The sequence below is a fragment of the Boleophthalmus pectinirostris genome, unplaced genomic scaffold (assembly GCF_026225935.1).
Source record: "Boleophthalmus pectinirostris isolate CB_2022bp ecotype Guang Dong unplaced genomic scaffold, ASM2622593v1 HiC_scaffold_10, whole genome shotgun sequence".
Lineage (NCBI taxonomy): Eukaryota > Metazoa > Chordata > Actinopteri > Gobiiformes > Gobiidae > Boleophthalmus > Boleophthalmus pectinirostris.
Window position 1 is genome coordinate 30,430,021 of NW_026570971.1, and position 20,545 is coordinate 30,450,565.

General features: G+C 38.5%; 1 protein-coding gene and 1 non-coding gene across 2 annotated transcripts; both read left to right on the forward strand.

Moving 5' to 3' along the window:
• Positions 1–577: 577 nt before the first annotated feature.
• Positions 578–17,376, forward strand: hhipl1 (HHIP-like 1). The gene is made up of 9 exons (XM_020931570.2): positions 578–1,052; positions 2,029–2,675; positions 4,851–4,994; positions 5,730–6,058; positions 7,983–8,109; positions 9,021–9,166; positions 9,913–9,994; positions 11,737–11,819; positions 13,919–17,376. Exons 1-9 carry the CDS (start codon positions 753–755, stop codon positions 14,485–14,487), a joined length of 2,427 nt encoding a protein of 808 aa, XP_020787229.2. The 5' UTR covers positions 578–752; the 3' UTR covers positions 14,488–17,376.
• Positions 17,377–19,113: 1,737 nt separating this feature from the next.
• On the forward strand, positions 19,114–19,186 carry trnat-ugu (transfer RNA threonine (anticodon UGU)). Its single transcript has one exon. It is a non-coding gene; the product is annotated as a tRNA-Thr (tRNA).
• The last annotated feature ends 1,359 nt before the right edge of the window (positions 19,187–20,545 follow it).

A 20,545-nucleotide genomic window follows, 5' to 3' on the forward strand; every position in this document is an offset into this window, starting at 1 on the left:
AGACATGGGCAGAAGACCTGTTGGATTTTGTCAGTGAGAAATGATAGCTCTGATTTTCTTCCCCGGAATTAAAAATGTGAACGTAATTAAAACATGTAGACCTAGAACATGAATAGAACGTGGCCCATATTTTGCTGTTTTGATCAGGTATTGTAGTTGACAGCTCTTCTTGTTGCGCCCATGCGTTCTTGGATAATGCACATGCTGCCACCTAGTGGCAAAAGGAAGAGCTCGGTGTTACCAAATGTTTCATATAATTTGTGTTAAATTAATAACTCCATAAACATCCCAAAGATTTTATGTGCATAATGGACACGTCATGTTGATTCAAAAATACTTTGCTTTGTTATTTTGTAGCCTAAATCATTCAGTGTCATTTAGTAACCAAATTTCGTCTGTTATGTTGTTATTTCACAAAAGTTTGTGGGCAGTTAAAAAGGTTAAATGACTTAAAAGGCGAGAATTGACCCTGTCTCGGAGTATAGGCCTGACCTCTTTGTATCATCTTGCGGTTACAACATCTTCATTTCTCTCCCTCCCATTTTGAGCGAGGGCCAGAGAGGCAGATGTCCTCCGGTTGTACCACACACTGACTGTACGCCTCCTGCTCCCGCGGACGCCCGGGGTGACCGAGGGCACTCCGGTTCACCACGTCAGAGTCACAGGGATCACCGGAGTCTGAGCAAAGTGCACGGGGAGAGGCCAGAGCTCCGCTGTCTGCTCATGGTCGCGGACGGTCGCTGACACGCGCCATGATGGGGGAAAGTTGTGGTAAAATCCCGGGACACTTGTGGCTGCTTTGGCCCGCTGGCATCGTGTGTTTTCTGTCTGTCTGGATCTCACCTGCGCTATCACATCCACAGTGTTTGGATTTCAAGCCGCCGTTTCGCCCGCTGAAGGAGCTGGAGTTTTGCGTAATGTACAAGGACTTTGGCTGCTGTGATTATCAGAAAGACCAGGACCTAATGGCCAAATATTACAGGATCATGAACAATTTTGAATACGATGATTACGCCGCTTGTGCAGGATTTGTGCAGGAGCTGTTGTGCCAGGTAACGAGTGTGTATTTGCGCGCGCGCGTTTCTGTGTGTGTCTGTGCGTGTGTGTGTGTCTATATGTGTGTGTGCATGTCTGGACAAAGGTCGTGGAGCTGTGGAGTCCAAAACATGAGCGCGGTGTGCTCTAAAAGTTTGAACTTTCTAACAGTGTGTAGAAAGTGTTTTATGTAATCCATTCAGTATTTTTCTGTCGTGAGTTTGGGTTTGAAATTTAACTTTGTTCTTTGGTCAGGTTTAAACTTTAAAATCCATGCAGACTATCAGTGTTTATTAACTTAATCTAAATCAATATCATGGCGAGATGTCCCGGCTCTGCTTTTAATGTTTTATAGTATGACATTAAACTTGTTTGTCTCCATGGAGATAAAACGGTTGACTCCACCTGACCAAGTTACCAGTTAGGTCAGATCTGCGGAGAGGCGAGGTTGCTTAGTCAGTACTGCTGCTTAGAAAGTAGTGCATGTTTTTCAGGCACTGTTGAGCATCTGAAAAAGTTGAATGCACTTAATGCCCTACTGCAGAACATTAGAGTCAAAGCAAAACCATCTCAATCCAATGAGATTCATTTGGTCTTCCGATATTTTTTATGTTATTAGGTTCTTTTTTCAGACCTAGAGTTTTGTTTCATACCTGACAATTTCGACTGCTCACTAGCGGTCTTCCTCAGAGACATCACGTGACCACTCTGAGGAAGACCGCTAGTGAGCAGTCGAAACTGTCAGGTATGAAACAAAACTCTGGGTCTGAAAAAAGAACCTAAAACACAAAAACATCTCCGACTGCCCACCAGAAAAGTTACACAGTACACAGATATATTACAGTATAACTATGGCATCTAACCTTGAAGTTAAGGTAAAAGTCTTGCTCGTTTTTTGTAAACCGAGGCCTGTTTGTCAGTGTAAATATAGTGCTATGTTACTGTTATGATTTTACCTCTCATTTTAATTTGATTCTTTCATTATTTTTCCAGGAATGCTCTCCATACGCTGCCCACCTCTATGACGCAGAGGACCCCAACACCCCGGTCCGCTCCATCCCCGGCCTTTGCCCCGACTACTGCACCCAGTTTTGGGGTAAATGCAACTCCACCATCCCTTACCTCTCGGATGACCCACATGTAACCCATCTTCAAGGGAACCCAAAGCGCCTTTGCCAATACCTCGAATTAGACGATACAGATTACTGCTACCCACACCTCCTCAGTAACTCCCAGCTGACCCAGAACCTAGGCCGCGTCCAGTATGACTCTGATGGCTGTTTGCAACTCTGCCTGGAGGAAGTAGCCAACGGTTTGAGGAATCCGCTCGCCATGGTTCACGCGAACGACGGAACTCATCGATTCTTTGTGGCGGAGCAAGTTGGCGTGGTGTGGGTCTACCTTCCAGATAGATCCAGACTGGAGAAGCCGTTTTTGAACATCAGCAAGTCAGTGCTAACATCGTCGTGGGAAGGAGACGAGAGAGGGTTCCTTGGGTTGACCTTTCACCCCAAGCACAAACACAATGGGAAGTTGTACGTGTATTATTCCATAGAAGTTGGATTTGATGAGCGGATTAGGATAAGTGAGTTTCGAATTTCGGCGCATGATATGAACACGGTGGACCATCGTTCTGAGAGGTGAGTATATAGACACTGGAAATACATACGCACTGGAAATCTGATCATAATCTGATTTCTGGAGTTAACAGATTATTGAAATATCATCTATTCTACTCTATAACAGTTATCTTTGGTCTGTGTAATCAGATCTTTTTAAAGGCACACTATGTAACGTTTCGGTTGGGAGTCCGTCATCTGCTTGTTTCTATGGAGATGTCATTGCTTTGCCTGGAATGTTCCACAGTGTGACATTAAACAGCTCTATTTTATATTTATTAAATTACAGTTGGTTTTATAGCTCAAACATACCTAGAAAAACAGGCATTTTCACTGTGAGCGGGGTCATCTCTCCACAGATCTGACCTGTAACTTGGTCTTGTTTGAAGATAGAACGGTTTACTACCATACTGTGAAACATTCCAGACGAAGCATTAACAACTCCATGGAGAAACTCACACAATGCACCTTTAATACTGTGGATGACAAAAATGAAAGAGATACTGTTAAAGTTGTTTTATGATGATCCAATTTCTCTTGTGGATATAAACGACACACTCTAAAAAACAGATCTAATTCTTATTTTCTTATTCTTATTTATTTATTTGTAAAGGGACAGCCCATATTAATAAACATTAAAAATGTAAATATGTAAAGATTATAGCCAGCATGGCTAAATTCCATCATCAGTCCCTCGGCAGGTTGATCATCAAAGGTCAAATCATCTACAGGACAAGGAAAAATACAAGAACAATCACACAAATCATACAAATTAATTTCAAACAGTTCATTTAAAGTTTAAAGTCAAGAGTTTAAGAGTTAAACCAACAACCCCTCAATATATAAAAAAAAAACATTTATTTGGTTAAACATGGTGACATATTTGACCATTAAACAACCACTGTTTTAAAGCTTTAGAAAATGCTGCCAGCGTTGGAAGTTCTAGTATATTAGCAGGCACTGTATTCCATTTTTTGAGCTGCTCGATAAGCAAAAGAGAGCTGTTAATTATTAGGTTATCTGATTATTCTAGTTATCTGTTCCAGTTTTTGACTGGTGAGTGGTACATTCACTGCTGGAGGGCAGAGGTTCATATCAATAAAATACTACAAATGTAACTGTGGTGTGATGGCTGCAACAACATGCTGTTTTGTTTGATATTGTTGTTATTTTTAGTGCTTTTCAAGTTCTATGGTCAAATAACACTTTTCCCCACACACTCCTCACAACTCGATTTCAGTGGCGGATGATAACAAAGTACAAAAGTAAACGCACAATATTTAAGTACAAATTTTACGTATCTGTACTTTACTTAAGAACATTTTATGCTTGATACTTTTTACTTTTACTTCACTGCATTTGAGAATGTGTATCTGTACTTTCTACTACACTACATTTTAGATCTGAGACTGAAAAGTAAAAAGTACTTTTCTTTTCTTCATGGTTTGAGACGTGCTTAAAAGGTGGAGACTTTATTATTATTATTTTTTTTTAGCACATTTAATTTGAGTTAACATCCCAACTTTGAGCAAACCAAATACTTAAAAATTGCTATAACAATTAAGAACAATTAATTAATCAATTGAATCATTTAAAATCAGTAATTTATTTTTCAAAATCACCACATTTCATCCTTTAGTTGTTCTAAAAATCTCTTCAAAATACTTTTTACTCTTACTCTTAAGTACATTTTTAAACAGGTACTTTTACTTAACTAGATCTGTTTATGTGATACTTTTACTTGAATAATCTTTTGTCCCTGTATCTGTTTTTTTAACTTAAGTATAACAAAATTGAGTACTTCATTTATCATTGTTCGATTTACAGGTGCACTGTGTAACTTTTCTGGTGGAGTCCGACACCTGCTCGTCTTCATAAAGATGTTATTGCCTTGCCTGGAGTGTTGCCATTATCCTGATCTCTCTCTCCCAAAAGACAGGCATAGTGAAGGTCAGATCTGTGGAGAGGCGGGCAACATAAATAATTATATATTATATGAAATAGATAAGTTGAATGCCATACTGTGGGACATACCAGGGAAAGCACTAACATCTGCATGGATCCACTAAGAAAGGTTACACAGTGCACCTTCAACAAAACAGTCACTCTCTCTTAATTTTATTGACAATTCTACTAACCGGGGTCAAAGCACCAAAGTTCACCCACTCTTGCTCATTTGTTTTTGTGTATTTTTAGAGTAATTCTGGAAATAGACGAGCCTGCTTCCAATCACAACGGCGGTCAGCTCCTGTTTGCAGATGATGGGTATTTGTACATCTTCACAGGGGACGGGGGCATGGCAGGAGACCCTTTTGGAAAATTCGGAAATGCACAAAACAAGTAAGAAGTCACAATAGCAAATTTTACTGTTACCATTATTGTCAGGAGAATTAGATAGATAGACTTGACCAAAACTACAGTGAAAATCCCAATTTTCTTTCATTCAACTGTCAAATTCCTCTAGTATGTGACCAGCTTCATGAAATCAAACTTTCAGGACAATAAAGTAAAGTTAATGTGATAAACGCCAGATAAAATAATATTATAGTCATAGTGAGTGACCTGGTTTTTATTGCCGTCATTTAACAAGAGTTTGTGTTTTTGTCTTCTTTGAAACAGAGCAAAGGATCATGATCAAGTCACATACTTACTCACATTTTTTTTTTTTACTATTTGACAGTAAATTTGTTTGTTTGCCCTCTGATTTGAAGGTTGGCGGTTCAAATCCCGGTCTCAGTGTAAGCATTATTGGTTGAACGGTCAGATCGACTGTCCCACAAGTTTGCCGTGCGATTCCAGATTCCAGCTCCCACAGATGAATGCTGTCATTGTGTCCTTGGGCACCTCACCCCTAGTGTCTGCGTACACTGGTGTATGAATGTGTGTGGGAATGGGTGAGTGGATGTAAAGAGCTTTGAGTGCATTGAAGGTGGAAATGCGCTATATAAAAATGTGACTATTTACCGTTTACTAGTATATGTCTCTACCAAAGCATTACATTTTGGACCTAGGAGGATTAGGTGTTTCCTGTGAGTGAATACTGTATGATTGAATACCTTTTGCTTTTCCCCTCAGGTCTGCTCTTTTAGGCAAAGTTCTCCGTATCGACGTGGACAACAACGACAAAGGCCCCTTGTACAGAATCCCTCCTGATAACCCCTTTATAGATGAGCGGGGGGCCAGGCCGGAGGTTTACGCCTTTGGGGTCCGGAACATGTGGAGGTGCTCCGTGGACAGGGGGGACCCGCAGAGCAGAGAGGGCAAAGGTCGAATCTTCTGCGGCGACGTGGGACAAAACAAATACGAGGAAGTGGACATCGTCGAGAAGGGGAGGAACTACGGGTGGAGAGCCAAAGAGGGATTCTCCTGCTACGACAAAAAGCTCTGCCGCAACTCTTCACTAGGTTAGACATGGAATTATACTCTTACTTATATATTGTACCGTAAATTCAGAACTATTGAGCGCACCTGAATATAAGCCGCATCAACTACATTTTAACTAAATTTTAAATTGTACATATGTAGGCCGCACCTGAATATAAGCCACAGGTGTTCACATCTTCAAGAACGTTATCAAGTTCTGGCCATCTGCTTTTATCGCCTCTGAAAGCTTTTGTCGTCTTTTTACATTGAGTCAGTTCGTCGCCAAAATCTCATCATTGTCTCATTGATGCTGAGCTCACGTGCAGCAGCTCGATTTCCTTCTTCGACAGCCACATCCATTTCCATTAACTCAAAAGCTGCATCATCTGCATTTCTTCGTGTGTTTTCCGTGAGGGGGGTGTGTGCATGAAGCGCAAAACACAATCAAACAGCATCTCCCTCGGCGCATCAGCCCTGTCTCTCTGAATGCACTAGGTAACTTTTCCAGTGGCGAGTCTTTAGTGCTTTCCTGGAATGTTCCAAAGTATGGCTTTAAACTTGGTCCTAAATCTATTGTGTAGTATTTAATTACCTGTTTGTAGATAGATACGTTTAAGTAATAACATCTCCATAGCAACAAGCAGATGGCAAGCCCTCTCTCTGAAAAAGTTACACAGTGCACCTTTAAGGTAATCAGTGTTGGGGAGTAACAGATTACATGTACTGGAATTACCTAATCATAGTACAAATTATGAGTAACTGTATTGGGTTACAGTTACTGTTTAAGTGAGTGGTAATTAGATTACAGTTACTTTGTTGAAATAAATGGATTACACAGCGGTATTTTCCTATTTTCACATTTTGGGCTATATCCTTTATTATTTTTTTTTTCAGTAATTCCACTCATTGCCGGACACTAAATCCAGGTCTAAACCCAGGACCAAACCAGGTCTAAACCAGGTCTAAACCCAGGACCAAACCAGGACTAAACCCAGGACCAAACCAGATCTAAACCAGGCCTAAAACCAGGTCTAAACTAGGTCTAAAACCAGGTCTAAAACAGGTCTAAAACCAGGTCTAAAACCAGGTCTAAACTAGGACTAAACCAGGACTAAAACCAGGTCTAAACTATGTCTAAAACCAGGTCTAAACCAGGACTAAACCAGGTCTAAACCAGGACTAAACCAGGACTACACCAGGTCTAAACAAGGCCTAAGCCAGGTTTAAACCAGGTTAAAACTAGGTTTAAACCAGGTCTAAACCCAGGACCAAACCAGAACTAAACCCAGGACCAAACCAGGTCTAAACCAGGCCTAAAACCAGGTCTAAACTAGGTCTAAAACCAGGTCTAAACTAGGTCTAAAACCAGGTCTAAACTATGTCTAAAACCAGGTCTAAACCAGGACTAAACCAGGACTAAACTAGGTCTAAACTATGTCTCAAACAGGATTTAACAGGACTAAATCATGCCGTGTGGACCGTGTCTCCTCCTCTTCTATCAATGCTATTTTAATTTGGTTAAGTAAAGTCTGGGTTTTTTATTGTCTTTTAGCAGACAAAACTTCTTATGTTACGATGTCCTAGTCTTTGCTTCTCTACAGCAAACCAAGTAATCCAAAGTTTACATTACTCACTTTAAGTAATTTAATGGATTACGTTACAAACTACATTTTGGTGGATGTAATCTGTAATCTGTAGGGGAATACATTTAAAAAATCACCTTCCCAACACTGAAGGTAATATTATGACACCTAACAGTTTTAGTCAGTAAGACAGATGATACTGATTCTTCTTGGCCTCACAGCAAGAAGATCCTACGTTACATGGACCTGTACCAAGACAGGTGGTTATAATAGTTTTGCTTGATTTCAAAACAGATTTCAATACTATCTATCCTATTTTGTGAACATTTAAGAAAAAAAAATATTATATTATATTTATTAGTCATTGTTCATGTGTTTGCAGATGACGTCCTGCCCATCTATGCTTACCCACACAAACAGGGGAAGTCTGTGACCGGTGGATACGTGTACAGAGGCTGTGAATACCCAAACCTCAATGGCATGTACATATTTGGAGACTTCATGAGTGGGTATGACTTTAACATAAGCCTAATTACTCTCCTCAGTCCAGCCTTTGGCAAATATGATCAGTATCAAGACAACTTTGTTATAGAAATGGGAGTGATAGCTTACTGCGGGGTGGAGTCTGTTGCTTTTATGTTGCTTTTTTTTTTAGGTATTCTAGTTTCTACTTTTCATTGCAGTATTAACTTTTCTTCATGGAGATTACTTTGCCTGAAATGTTTTGCAATGTGACGTTAAGCATACCGATCTCTGTGCAGACAAGCAGATGATGTTTTAGCGATAACAAAAGGCCTGTTATTGAATAAATGCATTCAGGCAAAATGATTTTTATGATGAGGAAAAAAAAGTACTTAATTTACATTGAAAAAAAGCAATATCTAGGTAACTTAAAAGGATTTAAATTAAGAGCATTTTACTTTATTTGTGTCAATACAGCTTGACAAGTAAAATGATCTACCAATGGAATAAGTGTTTTTCTTAATTAAATCAAAATTTGACTTTGTTTCTTATTTTAAGTGCAAAAAGTTGTTATTTTTCTTATTTTAAGTGTAGCAAGATGTATTTTCATATTTTAACTACAAAAAGTCTTATTCTACTGGCAGATAATTTTACTTGTCAAGTGAAATTGACTCAAATCATGATCAAACTTTCTTAAATTGATCATCTTAACTTGACTAGATTTTGTTTTTTTCAGTGTATATCTTTATATGGTTCAAAGCGTTTCGTTTCTTTTAGTTGAATGAAATAGTTGTACTTAAAAGAGTTGCACACTTTCTTTACTCGCTGGTATTGTGTAGTAAAGATTGTTTTTCTATCATCTAGGGAAGCAAATCATGTTCACAAACTTTAAAATGATCATGACCATGTATGGCTCAATTGATATAGTCGAAATTCTGAAATGATTCTCTTTTCCCAGGCGTTTGATGAGTCTTCGTGAGGACAGATTCAGTGGACAGTGGCGTTATAATGAGGTCTGCATGGGGATGGGTCTCACCTGCGCTTTCCCCGGACTCATCAACAACTACCACCAGTACATCATCTCCTTCGCAGAGGACGAAGCCGGTACTGCACTTTTGATAGTACAGCTGCAGGATTAGTCATACTGAGAACAAAATTACAATTTGAATGGTTGCAATTAGTAAAGCAAAAGTAGCTGAAATGTGTGGGAAAGGGACTTGTGTTTTTTAGCTTTTCACATCGTAGTTAGTGTTTTCTGAAAAGTTAAAGGGCTCATATTACACTCTTTTCTGATCTGTTTTAATGTTTCCTCATCAAAAACATATCTGGAGTTGTGTTTTGTTTGCATAATTACAGTGAGTTCTCCTCTTTTTAAACTCTATATGCCTTCACTAGAATCATTTGGATAATTTCAGCCCTAAATTGCCAATCTCTACTGAAGAAAAGGTAAAAGGAGTTAACTTGAAATCTACTGCTTCATGACATCACAAGGTGGAAAAGAGCATTTGAGCTTTGGAAATGTAGACACACTAATAATAACAAAGGATTACTCAAACTCAAACACATGTGAATGAAATAAAACACAATTCCGTGTATGTATTTGAGGAGCTAACAAAATTACAACACAGCTTAAAGCTCACAAGAATCGATTTTGCATTAGGACCTTAAAACAAATGTAACTTTTGGTGTCTGAAAATTGTGTCCATTCAAACTGTATTTTTAGAAAAGCACGATTAAGCCTCTGGGAAACTCATAGTGAACCTGCGCTGTGTCATGTCTAGCCTTTTTGTAACAGTTCTGTTTTTAGTTCTTACATAATCTTTTTTCCTTCTGTAATGTCTTTCCACCAGGCGAACTGTATTTCATGTCCACTGGGATACCGAGCGCCACCTCGCCCACTGGAGTCGTTTATAAAGTTGTGGATCCTTCGAGGTAAGCAGCTCCTGAGGTTTAAAACTAGACACAGGCCTATATTATTTAGAAAAATATATATCTTAATTTAATTTATTATTTTTATTTATTATCCCTATAACAGTATTCAGACAGATATCTTGGCAGTCTAACAGACACGTGGTAAAAACATGTCTTGTATTAGTTATGGTTTAAGCTCCAGACTATTGTGAAAGGACTATGATATAATCTGATTCTGGTAAGCAAAAGAAGCCAAAAAATATAACTTCTGTCCTTTTCTGAAAGCTTACAGCACAAGGAAGTTTTATTTAGCTGAGAAATAATTGGTTTGGTGGAGTCTTCTGCTTGTTTCCATGCTGATTGTTTTCACCATTTTGTGACACATTCCCTGCAAAACAACATCTCCATGGACAAAAGGGTTTTCACCTCCACTTAGAAACTTACTTAGTGCTGCTTTAAGTATTGATACTTTGCAGTAATGTCACGCTGGGGGTGCTCTACATGTCTCTCTAATGGAGGAATTTTTAGGAAAGGGTGACCAGAATTTCTAAATAAAAAACTGGGCCGTTCACATTTTTTGGTGGTTGGTAATTGTGAAATCAGTGCATAATGAAGGAAAATTGTTATGCAGAGACCATTCATGACAAACATGTGGGTAAGTATTGTCACATTTTCTTTGTGTTTTGGTCATTTTTGAGCAGATTTTTTGTATTTTACCTAAACAAATGACAATTTATGCCTCTCTTTACTGTTATTAGGTATCATATTGGTCAAAATAGGGACACTTGGGACATTTCTTGTATAAAACTAGGACAAATCATTGGTTATGGATAAATCTGCTGGGATAAGGGACACAGGGCTCAAAACCGGGTCTGTACCATGTAAATAGGGACGTCTGGTCACCTAGTTTCGGTGTTCCCCTAGTGACACAATGCACACATTAGCATACACTGTCAGAAAAGTTTTAAGATTGTCTGAGAACACAAAATGTATTTCAGCAGCACATTTTCAGGGGCCTGTGATCAAGTGTCATGGCCCTGTTTAGGTGTTTGATTTTTGATCAAAACCAAATCAGAGTGACTAACTGAAAAACTGCTGTCTTATACTAGATAGTTTGTGTCAGCTCACTTGTTGTAGTTCCAGTTTTATGGTCAGATTGTGTTAAAATAAAGCTCAGATTAAGTCTAATAAAGCCTCAGACAGAGTAGTGCCTACAGTTAGCATCACCCTCAAGGAATCTAAATCCAAATCCACTTTATTTTTTTTTCCAAACGTTTCATTGTTATTATATGGTAATGCTGTTTGAATATTGTGAAACTCTAAAGCTTTGAAGACTCTGGGACACATCTGCTTTCAATTCGAACTACAGACTTGTCATTCTCCCAAATCCCAAGAGATGTAACGCTAGCAGCAAGTTTGCCTTTACCCTAGATCACTTTTCTCTTCGTTTTTTGCTTAATACTGGATTTTTTTTTCTGTGTTTTGCTTAAGAAATGAAGTGAAGTGCTGTTGGCAGTCACGTTAAAACCTTGCCTTTGTAAATCTCCTCTTTGACATTTTTGCAGACAGCTCTTGGCCCCGTCCCGCGTTCTCTGATTGTGTCACCTAATTTGTTTTCCGTCCGTCAGACTCATTTAAACTGGTTGAATGCTGTGTTTTGATTTAGGTTGAGTAAAAAGGCATGCATTGAAAGCTTGTTTAAACCTGCAGATGAAAAATGTGGCTTCTGTGCTAATGGTTTTTGGTATTCGTTTCATTTTCAGACGCGCGCCCCCGAGACAGTGCCACTATGAGCCTCTCCCGGTGAAACTGAAAAGCAAAGTCATCAAGTTTGTCCCACAGGAAGGTGAGTGGACATGCTTTGTTTTATAGCCTGGCTAACCACACAGCTTTGTTTATTGTTATTATTATATACTGACAAAGTTGGTCTGGTATTGCTTCATTAAGATGTCATTTCCTCTTGTGTATTATATGGACCTACAGTCAGGATTGGGTGTTCTGCTAAAATCTGAAACTTTGGTTGGAGTGTAATGGTACATGTAACCATTTTGGTATAGGACATTTGGTTCGGTGCAGGGCTGTGTACGAGTTATTTTGCGCAATTTTTGTGTTTACATTCTGCCACTACATGTGCAGCTACACGGACGGCTCGACTCTTTAATATTCATGAGGGAACCCGTTCATGATTGGGGTGACAGTGTTTCCCGTGGTGCTTTATAGTTAGGGTGGCCACCTTGACAATGCTACGTCGTCGCACGGCGGTCTTCACTTTCGCCTTTCGCTGTATCTACGCTTACTGCAGACAATGTGGACAAGTTGGTTTTTCTGGCCAAAAAATATGAAGACTGAGTAAAACTTCATCTTGGAGCTGTTAGTGCTTTTGTTTACTGTTTACTGTTTACAAGGAAGTTATTTTTTTTAATATTTCAAACATTTGTTGCTTTGAGAATACAGTATTAGCCTCTAACCCTATCAAAAAACGATTGCGCGCCCCACAATCCAGAGCGCCCTATACACGAATCCACTCGGGTGTCCCAGCATGACTTCAGTAAACTACAAAGCCACACCACCACAAAGCCGCTGTCTGCTCCGTGCAAACACGCACGGAGCAGACAGCGACCGCACAGCGAAGAACACCCACAGACACACTCATCACTCCACGCCGACGAGGAACGGAACAGAAGAACGAACCGAAAAAGCGAGTGCAATGTGCCACTTGTAGACACGACTGAACAACTGAGTCACTGCGAACACGCCGACAATCCGTTGGTCCCAGACAGCACCCTCCCTACACGCCACAACTGAACAAAGCCCAGAGTCACCGTGAACGCACCAAACAAACAAAACCACTGACCCATCACACTGTTGTGTTTCGTTTAAAGTTCGGTGTGGTTTATTTGTGAAAAAAGTTTGAAAATAGACCTTATAATCCAGAACGCCTAATATCCCAGAAAATACGGTATATTTTATTTAACTTAACTGACAGCCACGCTTCTGTCATCACCAGGTATAGAGTGAATGAATGAATGCTGAATAATGCTCTGTAAAGCGTCTTTGGGGACAGAAAATGTCTGTGAAAAGCACTATATAAATAAAGACTTACTTACTTACTTAACTTATTAGTATTACCATTGTTGGTTTAATAAACACACAAATAAACAACAAGCAAATGGTTTTACATTTTGTTCCCAACTGTACCGAAAATGAACCGAACCATGACCTCAAAACCGAGGTATATACCCAAATGTGATTTTTGTGTACCATTACACCCCTAGTATCTGGTCATTATAGCAACTTAAGTAGATCAATAAATTTCAGTTGAGCTTATTTCACTTAAATGTACAGTATGTCACTTTTCTGGTTGGGGTCTGCCACCTGCTCGTCTCCATGGAGATGTTATTGCTTTGCCTAGAATGCTGCACAGTATGATATTAAAACTTCCAGCATTTATTCAACTACTTGTGTTTTGATGTATAAACAGTACCTTGGAGAACATCTTTACTGTGAGCGGGGTTGCCTCTCCACAGATCTGACCTGTAATTTGGCTTGGTAGAGCACCCTGTCTCTCTTTATGTCCCAGTGTAGGCAATTTCAGGCAAAAACAATCCATGAAGACAAGCAGATGGTGTACACTACAAAGTTAGTGCACATTTTTTGTGATTGATTTTGGAAAAAAATAATGTAATGTACAATATGTTTCTTTGCACCTATCAGTCCAACCTTAAAATACCTTTGAAACTATCAGCAGTACCAGCAGATAGAAACTAGCTATCTGTGTTTTTTATGAGCTTAATATCTCTGTACATTGTCCCTTTAAATAAAGACTAAATCAAACTAGTACCAGATGACATGTCAAATGAGAAGGATATGTAGCTAACCACAGGAATGCTTTTCATGGAAGTTGAATAATTTACCATTGAAAATTGCTTGTATTTTTCCTTTCAGTTCCAATAGGCATCGATCCACCAAGCAACACCAACCCCGAAGCTCAACCCACAACAGAGTCCTACGATTGGCTGCAAGAACTTCTCGACCAACTTGGCGAAATCGGACTGGACACAACAACTCCACCGCCAACCACCACCACGACAAGACCCCCCAGGACCACCAGGAGAAAGCCCAAACGCAAGAAGACCAAACCCAGAACCGAGACCGATCCTCTGGACGGGGCGGTGAGGCTGGCGGGGGAGCAAGATGGCCGAATAGACCAAGGAAGAGTGGAAGTTTATATCAACGGAGAATGGGGAACAGTTTGCGATGATCTGTGGACTCTTAGTAACGCTGCAGTGGTGTGTAGACAGCTTGGGTATAGGCACGCCCTGAGAGCAGCCAAGAACTCGGAGTTTGGAGAGGGGAGACATTTACCGATCTTACTAGACGACGTGCAGTGTGAGGGGATGGAGGCGACGCTTTTGGACTGTAAACACGCAGGAGTCAAAAAACATAACTGCGCCCACTATGAAGACGCAGGGGTCATATGCAGTCACGACGCAGATCATGTGGTACAAGTTTAAAGGTCTTATATTACACAAAATGGACTCTTGTGAGCTTTAAGTCATGCTATAATGCTTTTATTTCCTCATAAACGTACCTGGAGTTGTGTTTTGTTTCATTCACATGTGTTTAAGTAACACTTTATTAGTCTGTCTACATCTCCAAAGCTCAAAATGCTCTGGTCCACCTTGTGATGTCATGAAGTAGTAGTTTTCAAGTTAACAGCTACATTTTACCTTTAGTTTAGTAGAGTTTGGCAATTCCTGAGCTGAAATGATCCAAATGATTCTAGTGAAGGTGTATGGAGTTTAAAAACCCAGTGGAGCACTTCCAATCCAATTAAACTTTATTTGTATAGCACATTTTATAAACAAAACAGTTTCCAAAGTGCTTCACAAAGCAATGTAAAATATTTTACTTAAAAAATAAAAAAATCTGTAGAATTATGTTTCAACCATGAGGAAACTAATAGAATCAATAAATAAAATAATAATAATAATAAAATCAATGAACAAAAATAATAAAAGCAGTACATAATCAATCAATACATGACATCATAAGGTGGAACAAAGTGTTTTCCGTTTGAGAGAAGAACCTAAAATGCAGGATTTGTGTGTTAAACATGAAACAAAAGTGAAAAAATGCATAGCACACTCAGATGGCTGATGTCCAAAAGCTTTTTATATTTTTAAAATAACGTTTCGGCAAAAAAAAGCCTTGATCAGATATTTTTCTTGCTTTGGACCACAGCACACAAAATGGTTGCCAGCCCAGGTGCTCATATAGACACATCAAGAATCTCGGACTTCTGGTCATTGTGCAGTGCATACTGGGAAGGATTTTCCCAAAAAGTGAAAACTGTTTCCCCCACATACAAAATCTTCGCTACAAACTCGGGATGATTTAGGCAGACAAAGGTTTCCTTTTTGGTCCTTCCTGTTGGATCAACCCTGCCCATCGCCTTCGCCTTTCACTATTTTTCAATTCCGTTGGGAAGGGAAACAGTTTGAAAGGAGGTTTGCAGTCACACACATCTGATTCCCTTTTGCATCTATGGAGTTCGCAAACAAATTTCTCAAGCCGTTTTCCGCTGTTAGGATCCAACAACCACACAATTATGATGTCCATATCCCAAAACTAAAATATGACAATATCAGAATCAGAAACAATAGCGATATGGTTCAAAAGAGTAGAAAAGATCGCACTGGGAAAACAAACATGGCGGTTTGATGCTCACTTTTTCGGAAAATCCTTCCCAGTATGAACTGCACAATGACCGGAAGTCCGAGATTCTTGATGCGTGTATACCCCTCCAATGAATGGGAGGTCCCAAAGTGAGGTCACCCAGTGAGTTCAGTCTATTCTAAGACAAGAAAAAAACGTTTAGATATTTACATAAAAAACATTCTATAAAATACAGAAATAGTTTAACCATATCACAAAAAAAACATCTTAGATCAAACTCTATATTCAGTCTGTGAGGAGCTAGAGTCTTTCTCACAGGAGCATTTCCAGATTCAAAGGAGTTCCACATGTTCAATGCCAATATATCTTAAGGAAGAGATAGGATGATCATGTTTTTACATCTGATTGTGCTCCTATGCTCTGCAGTACGTGTTTTTAAAGCTGTGCTTGTTTCACCCACATAGGCTTTACCACAGGGGCAGGTGACAGCAAGACAAAAGTGAAAAAATGCATCACACACTCAGATGGCCAATGTCCAAAAGCTTTTTTATTTTTAAAATAATGTTTCAGCCAAAAAAGAATGACACAAAACACAACTTTAGGTATGTTTTTTAAAGAGGAAACAGCATTATAACATAAATCAGAAAACACTGTAATATGGGCCTTTAAATGATAGATTTGATCACTAATAGCGTGGAAAACATAATTCATTGCAGTTTTTCTGACAAGTTTAGTGTTTGCAATAACATCTGAAATACTTACCTTTCATTTTATACTATAGGCTACTATCCATGGGTTTCAGAATGATGAAAACTTAAACGTGCACTATGCATCTTTTCTGTTAAGAGTCCAGGACCTGGTTGTGTCCATAGAGATATACTTTCCCTGGAATGTACCACAGTATGGCAGTAAACTTGCATCTTATTTAATTATAGATGTTATTTTGTTTGTTTGATTTAGTTTCTTTTACAATCATGGTGCTTGTCTCCTTGGAAATAGATAAGTTTAATACTATACTGTGAAAAATTCAAAGCATCAACAACATCTCCAAAAAGTTACACAGCGCACCTTTAAGACAGTTGCCGTAGTGATTGGCAACTTTTTAAAATGTATCTTTTGAATGGGATAAAGTCTTCAAAATGTTGCATATAACAAGAAGCTGAAATCCATCTAATCCATGATAAGTCCTTATACTTAAATCTTAAAATACGTCTTCAAATCTTAATGTAAAACTCATGATTCATTCACAATTCACGTTAAATAAGTTCAGGAGAATGAACTGAAATCTAAACCTGAACTTTCACAAGAATGTATTTAATTTGTTTTACGAGTCCAGATTTTGTCCAGGTTTTGTATATAGTAAGACCAGATGGAGAAAAGTATCTGCTTAAAATGTGTAAATTGTTTTAGACTAGAAATAGGCCTGACTAACTGCCAAGCAAGTAAATACCACAAGTTAACTATTTGTGGGGCTTTTAAAACATGCAAAAGCAAAACTATCTCATGTAATATTAAGAATTGCTGCTCTCTCTTCTTTGGATAAATGTATCTTGCACTTTAATTATATATGAGCCTATGCAGTGAATGTATTGTGGGCCTATGTGTGTTATTTAATCCCTGTTTATAAAGGCGCAGTGCCAGAAGGAGGGGTCAAGACTCAGGAAATCATGTGTGTGGCTGTTTGAATGGAAAATATTAAAGAAAACAGCAAGCTTAAATATCTACATGGTCTGAGCATCTTTGTGATTTGGAGTGGGGTTTTGTTGTTGCCAGGTAAACCGATATTATCCAAATGAGGCACAAGAAAATGCTACAAAACCTTTCTTTTTTCCATTTTACTGTAGCCTAATAATTAAATTTTTTACATATCTATGTTTTAAGACCAGTAAAAAGTACCCTGAACACAAGTAAACATTGCAGCTCCCATTTCAGTTAAATAAGTGCTTTAAGTGGAAGTAAGTGCTTTAAGTAAGTGCTTCGTGGAAACCATCTGACCTCACACAATTAGAATTTGTTCGCTCGACGGTAGGCAGGTACTTTTTTTTGTTTAACCAATCGCTGCTATTTGGTCATGACGTATGTAATGTAACGGGGCTAACTGGTATATTAAGCTTTTCCCAAATCCCGTAGGAAGAAGGGCAATAACGTCTTTCCCCTTGATAAAATTCACTAAACATTCTCTTTGCTCCGGCTTTAAATCCTCAATCACAGGAATCGTTGCCAACACAGAATGTATGTCTCTTCACTGATTGGCCGGTGCCTGGACTCGCACTTCCAGGGTTCTTGCAAAACGTGTAGTGCAGGGATTCTTAACCTAACCTGGGGCACATTAAATATTAACACTGTATAGCAGGAGTATTCAACTAAAGTTTGAGGAGGTCCAGTTAGAGAAAATCTCCTCAACCAGAGGTCCGGGACACAATAAAGTTTAACTTGCGCTATGATTGTGATACAGTAGCAGCCTAGTTTTATCAATGTTTGAATGTATGAACAATAGACTGTCAAATTAACAAAAATACAATTAAAAACATTTCAACAAAATGGTAACGCTGATAACACTGAAACAAACAGATACAGGGCTGCAGTTTAAAAATGAATTAGAGAAAATAAATAAAATGGCTAAATTGTGCATCTTAAAACAAAATGCTTTATTTCAGAAAAAAAGCAGCTTGAGTTTCCTTATTTCTTTACCTGTCACATCTCGATTTAACTGTCTCAATACATTTTTCAGCAGATTTCTCAAAACCTCTTTCCTCTGTCTGTGTTTGTGTCTGCATTGCATTCAGAGTTGTGATGGCCTTGAATGCACAGATTTGATTGGCTTAACAGTTTCACGATTGGTTTGTATGTTCCTTTATTATTAATACAGTGCTGTAAAGTTTAGACTCTAGTGTATTCTGATTCCTGACCTAGTCGCTAGAGAGAAATGAAATTGAAACTTTACACAGTGTAACTCTAGCAGAGGGCCCGTCAAACGCTTCTCTCCATGAACATGTTATTCTTTTGCCTGGAATGTTTCGCAGTATGGCATTAAACCATTCTATCTTTACGCAGACCAAATCAGGCCAAGTTACAGGTCAGATTTGTGGAGAGGCGACCCTGCTCACAGTCAGAATGTCTGTTTTTCAAGGTATTTTTGATACAACCATCATAAAACCACCTGTAATTTAATAAATGTAAGGTAGCGCTGTTTAATGCCATACTGTGGAACATTCCAGGCAGAGCAATGACATATCCATAGAAAAAAACAAGTAACAGTCCCCCAACCAAAAAGTTACACAGTGCACCTTTAAAATTGAAAACCTTGAAGGAACTCTTAAAAAACATGCTCTGTGTAACTTTTTGGGTTACATTTCGGTGCGTTATTTGGCTGTAAAATATCTTCAAAACTGTGTAAAACGCTTTAGATAAGTCGTATGGTCAATTTTTTCAAAGTATTAGCCAATTAGCTTAGCATAATCGGCTCCATAGCTCAGTGGTTAGAGCACTGGTCTTGTAAACCAGGGGTCGCGAGTTCGATCCTCGCTGGGGCCTGAGTGACAATCTTTTATAGTTTTAGAGACTTTGACAAAGACACTGTAAATACATTTCACTTTTTAGCAATTTTATGACCAATTACCTAAGGAAATTACCTAAAGTAATTAGATTTTACACCGAACTGACCGGGTATGTTGGCATTTAGGCTATATAGTCTATGGTATTTATTGAATGCTGACATCTAGTGGTCGAAGTAATATTGCACTGTCCATAAAATGCGTGACGCGTATTCAGCTGTTGATATCTACAGTTTAAAGTTTGAATAAATGCTTTTTAATTCACATATTTTGATTTTAATTATTTTTTGATTTTTTTAAAATTATTTTTAGACACGCCTACTTACTCCAGATGGAACAAAACAGCAAAACAATAAACCAACACTAGATGGCAGTGTTGATTCATGACACACAGAGGCTATTCCTTCCCTTTGGTGGACTGCGGTTGTTGAAGTTGAGGTCAGAAACAGCTCTGGTATAAATACGTGTTTGGATTTTTCTTTGAAGAAGAAACAGATGTTTTTTTTATGGATTTAATGAATTATTAATGTGTATCTGAAGCCAAACTGTGTGCACCAGATGGCACAGGCTGCATCAGTGGTAAGATATAAGGGGTCCTGTGTGGTCTTTTCATTAAAGACTTGATCAGCCAAACATTAGACTTTACTATGACTCAGGATAGAACTAGTTTGGTCATGTTTCAGACTGGTTATAGTCCTGCTCTAGTCCCATCTTGATTCTGGCATAGGCGTGTTTAGATCTGGTTTATTCTTGCTTTGTTTTTTCAGTTTTGTTTTTTTTTTTCAGTGTTGATTGTCATGTGAATAAAAAAAAAATCAACTAACACAAAAAGACATAACACATTAAAAAGGTGTGAGTGACCTTTTGTTTAAACTTGTGTTATATCAAATTAACATTCACAATAAGCTCTTATCCACTCCCAGAACAATAGACTACAAAATATTCACATCTCTTCATTTGGTTTTAACCATAGATAATAAAGAAATGGACTAAGGGACTGCGAGTGTTCAGCTCCAGTCAAATGAAGCTCACGAGGTTAGCAGTTATGAGGCAAATTTGAAGCCAAGTATTAGGAATAGAAATTTATTTAAGACCGAAATGACGAGGCTCACTGCAGTAGTTACAGAGAGGTGACAATTTTTTGGAGCCAATGCAGCCGGAAATGCTTCAATGCTTACTTCCTTATGTCCATTTATTTGTACAATCTATGGTTTTAAGTGTGCAAAACAATATCTGTTAAATGACCTGCAAATGACTTACTCATTTCATAAATCTAAATGACTATAAATTGCCTTACTGTTGCTCAGGTGATGTGATTTGCAATTTTTGTGAAAATTGA